Genomic DNA, 3,180 nt, shown 5'->3' with positions numbered 1-3,180 from the left:
GACGCCCGGCTGCTCCGAGGGGGAGCTACTCTGGTCTCTGTTTCCTTAGCTGAGCCCTATCTTTCTTTACTACCATGTCGTGGCCCTCAGGGTCGACGGGCATGTCCTAGATCTTCGTGTGTTCTGACATTTTACTACGTCGTGACTCGCCTGACCCATGAATCGCATGCCATCGAGATGGTCCAGATGCTTTTTCTCTCTTGCTGGCTCCTGCTTGTTTGCGAGCATGACAGAAGTCGACAGGTCACACTGGCATGCAAAGCTGAAGACCAAGCGAAGATCAGGAGGGGATCAGAGGAGGAGGAGGAGGAGGAGGAGGAGGAGGAGGAGGAGGAGGAGGAGGAGGAGGTGGTGGTGGTGGTGGTGGAGGAGGAGGAGGAGGAGGAGGAGAAGGAGGAGAAGGAGGAGAAGGAGGAGGGGAAGGGGAAGGTGAAGGGCGAGGAGGAGCACGACAAGGCGGAGAAGGGGAGGGAGGGAGGAAGGAGAGTAGTAGTCGTAGTAGTAGTAGGAGGAGGAGGTGGAGGAGGAGGAGGGAAAGGGGGTGAAAATCCGCAAAGGTGCAGAAGATGACGAGGAGGGGAAAGAGCGGGGAGGAGGGCGAGCAAGCGAAGGTGAAAAGCAAACTTGACATGTAGTAAGAGAGATGCTGATTCATGTTAACATGACGTGTCTTGTTGCTGCTTGTCCTTGTTAGACAGATGTAGATACAGATGTAGATACAGATACATGTCATGTTGCCAGCTGCTGCAGTTCCTTTCTCACTTCATTCGTGAATGCCAGCAACATTCAATGATGTCAAACATTTGAAAGAATGAGCATACAGTATGCGAAGAAGGGAGTGAGAAGGGAGAGCGAGGGGGAGGAACAGAAGGGAGAGAAGCGCGTAGATGAAAGGAGGAAGGAGGAGGGAGGGAGGGAAGAAATCCACAGAACTTTCTTCTTCACAAGCTCAAAAATCTGCTATGAGGTGAAGCGACCCGCACAGCACCTTGAGACTGTCCTCGTCCTGCCAGACAAGTTACATCCCTCCTCCTCTAGCGCCTCCATCACCTCGCATGCTCGCTCAAGCGCCGCTGTGAGCGTGGCAGACACATGGCAGCAAGCGCCTGCTGCTGTCACCGCCTTCCTGCAACGGCCATCAGTTGCTGCCGCTCCTCCTCCTCGTCCCCTCACTGAATGCGATCAGGAGACGCTGCTGTGTGCCGTCGAGGAAGCGACTGAACGCTGACGGCCTCGACGACGTCGCAGGGCCGAACGAGGATGCGAACGAACCCTTCCACGTCCTTGCTCTCTGCCATGCCCACCACCCAGTGCACCTGCGGCACCAGCCCAGCTCAGCACGAGCTCATCTCCAGCTGGGAAGGGAGCGAGAGCACCTTGGGGTAGCGATGGGAGATGCTGTCGATGTAGGAGCGGAGGGCAGCGGCTGCCTCGCTGTTGTGAGCCCCGTCAAGGAGGATGCTTCTCCCCCGCCACGTGGTCCACTCCAGCCGCCCCGGCCAGCTCGCCCGCCGCATCCCCTCGCGAATGTGCTCGTCCGACAGCACCAGAGGCTTCGGTGTACCTGAGGGACGACCGTGAGGAAGAGGAGAGGGGGAGAACGGGGAGAGGTAGAGGAGGGGAGGAGAACGAGGAGAGGCAGAGGAGGGGAGGAGAACGAGGAGAGGTACAGGAGGGGGGGAGAACGACAAGTAGAGGAGGGCAGGTATAGAGGAGGGGAGGAGGAAAGGCAGAGGAACAGAGCATGAGGAGAGGTAGAGGAGGAGAGGGTGAGAAGCGGTAGAGAAGAGGAGGTGAGTAGACAGAGGAAGGGGACAAGCACTGGGACCTCGGCGGGAGTGAGTAGCAGCAACAGCTTTGAGGGCAGCGATGGCCGTACCTGCAAGCGCGTCAAGAAGAGCAGGGGGAGGAAAAGCGGGAGGAGGGGGAGAGGAGAGGAGGAGGACGGGGAGCTCGAGGAGGAGGAGGAGATCAGAGGAGGAGGAGGAGGAGGAGATCAGAGGAGGAGCTAGTTGTGGTGGTGGTTGAGAGGACTGGTGAGACGTACCGGCATTTGACAGCTGGAAGTCACCGTGGAGCGACAGCTCGAACTCAAGCATGCTTCCAGTCATCGGGTCCTGCCAACGAGCTAGGGTGCAGCCGAGGTGGGAGGAGGAGGAGCTGACGGGGACGGCAGGAGGAGCGACGAGAAAGGGGTCACAGGAAAGAGACTTGGCTGAGGAGATGGCAACCGACATGGCGTCTTCGGGGAGGGTGGAGGAGACGACGGAGGGGCACGCTTTCTTCATGATGCCGCTCTTCTGCTCGGCGATGGCAGCGACGGTCTCGCCGAGCAGGTCCTGCGGGAGGAGTCAGAGAGGACGAGGAGGGAGGAGGAGGAGGGAGGAAGAGGATTCAGCCAGGAGGAGGAGGCGAAGGGAGGTACAGCAGCAGCACCTGATGGTCCAGCCCGACGCTGGTGATGATGCTTACTTCCACCTCCTCGCACACGTTGGTGGCGTCCAGTCGACCCCCCACCCCAACCTCGATCAGCGCGTAGTCCACCTGCCTCTCTGCTAGCTGGACCCACATGGCAGCGCAAGCCGCCTCGAAGGCAGTGAACTTGCCGTCCTCTCCATCCTGCACGAGCTGCTGCTGTACCTTACCCACCGCTCTCCTCCACGCCTCCACGTCCACCATCCCGTTCACCGTCACGGCCTCCGACCAGTGGTGGAGATGGGGGGAGCTGAACACGCCGACGGAGTACCCGGCTGCTTGTAGCACTGAAGACATCATGGCGCAGACGCTTCCCTTCCCGTTGGTCCCCCCGACGTGCATCACCCTCAGCTCTCTCTGCGGCAATCCCAACTTCTCTAGGAGACGCACAGACTTGTCAAGCCCCAGCTCGACGCCTGGGCGTCCGGCCTCGAGCCTATCTAGGAACTCCTCCTCTCCCTCCCTCGTAGTCGACATGGCTCTCGCTATCCCCTCCCGTCTCCAACCTCTTGGAACAAGAAGGCTCTTGTACGCTCTGACGCTCGCTGAACATGAAAGAGCTGCTGGCAAATAGCCACTGCTCATCGACCTTCGCAAAGTTCCCCACCCGAGTTGCGTCTTCACCATCGCATGCATGCTATATTGAGAAAGAAAGGAGGGAGGGAGAGGAGGATGAGAGAAGGACTCCTGAGGATGAGAAGAAGG

The 3,180-nt window shown here is 59.2% G+C and overlaps 1 protein-coding gene across 1 annotated transcript; it reads right to left on the bottom strand.

Annotated features, from left to right (window-relative positions):
- Positions 1 to 949: 949 nt before the first annotated feature.
- On the bottom strand, positions 950 to 2,952 carry GUITHDRAFT_122985 (hypothetical protein; the record flags this gene model as incomplete). The annotated part of the gene is made up of 8 exons (XM_005817724.1): positions 950 to 1,006; positions 1,051 to 1,126; positions 1,174 to 1,316; positions 1,377 to 1,564; positions 1,829 to 1,879; positions 2,048 to 2,117; positions 2,232 to 2,339; positions 2,437 to 2,952. The coding sequence occupies 8 exons, from the start codon at positions 2,950 to 2,952 to the stop codon at positions 950 to 952; spliced, it is 1,209 nt and encodes a 402-aa protein (XP_005817781.1).
- Between the last annotated feature and the right edge of the window lie 228 nt (positions 2,953 to 3,180).

Source organism: Guillardia theta, assembly GCF_000315625.1.
Source record: "Guillardia theta CCMP2712 unplaced genomic scaffold GUITHscaffold_632, whole genome shotgun sequence".
NCBI classification, from domain to species: Eukaryota; class Cryptophyceae; order Pyrenomonadales; family Geminigeraceae; genus Guillardia; species Guillardia theta.
The sequence above is the reverse complement of the archived record's forward strand: the minus strand, read 5'-3'. Positions and strand labels throughout refer to the sequence as shown.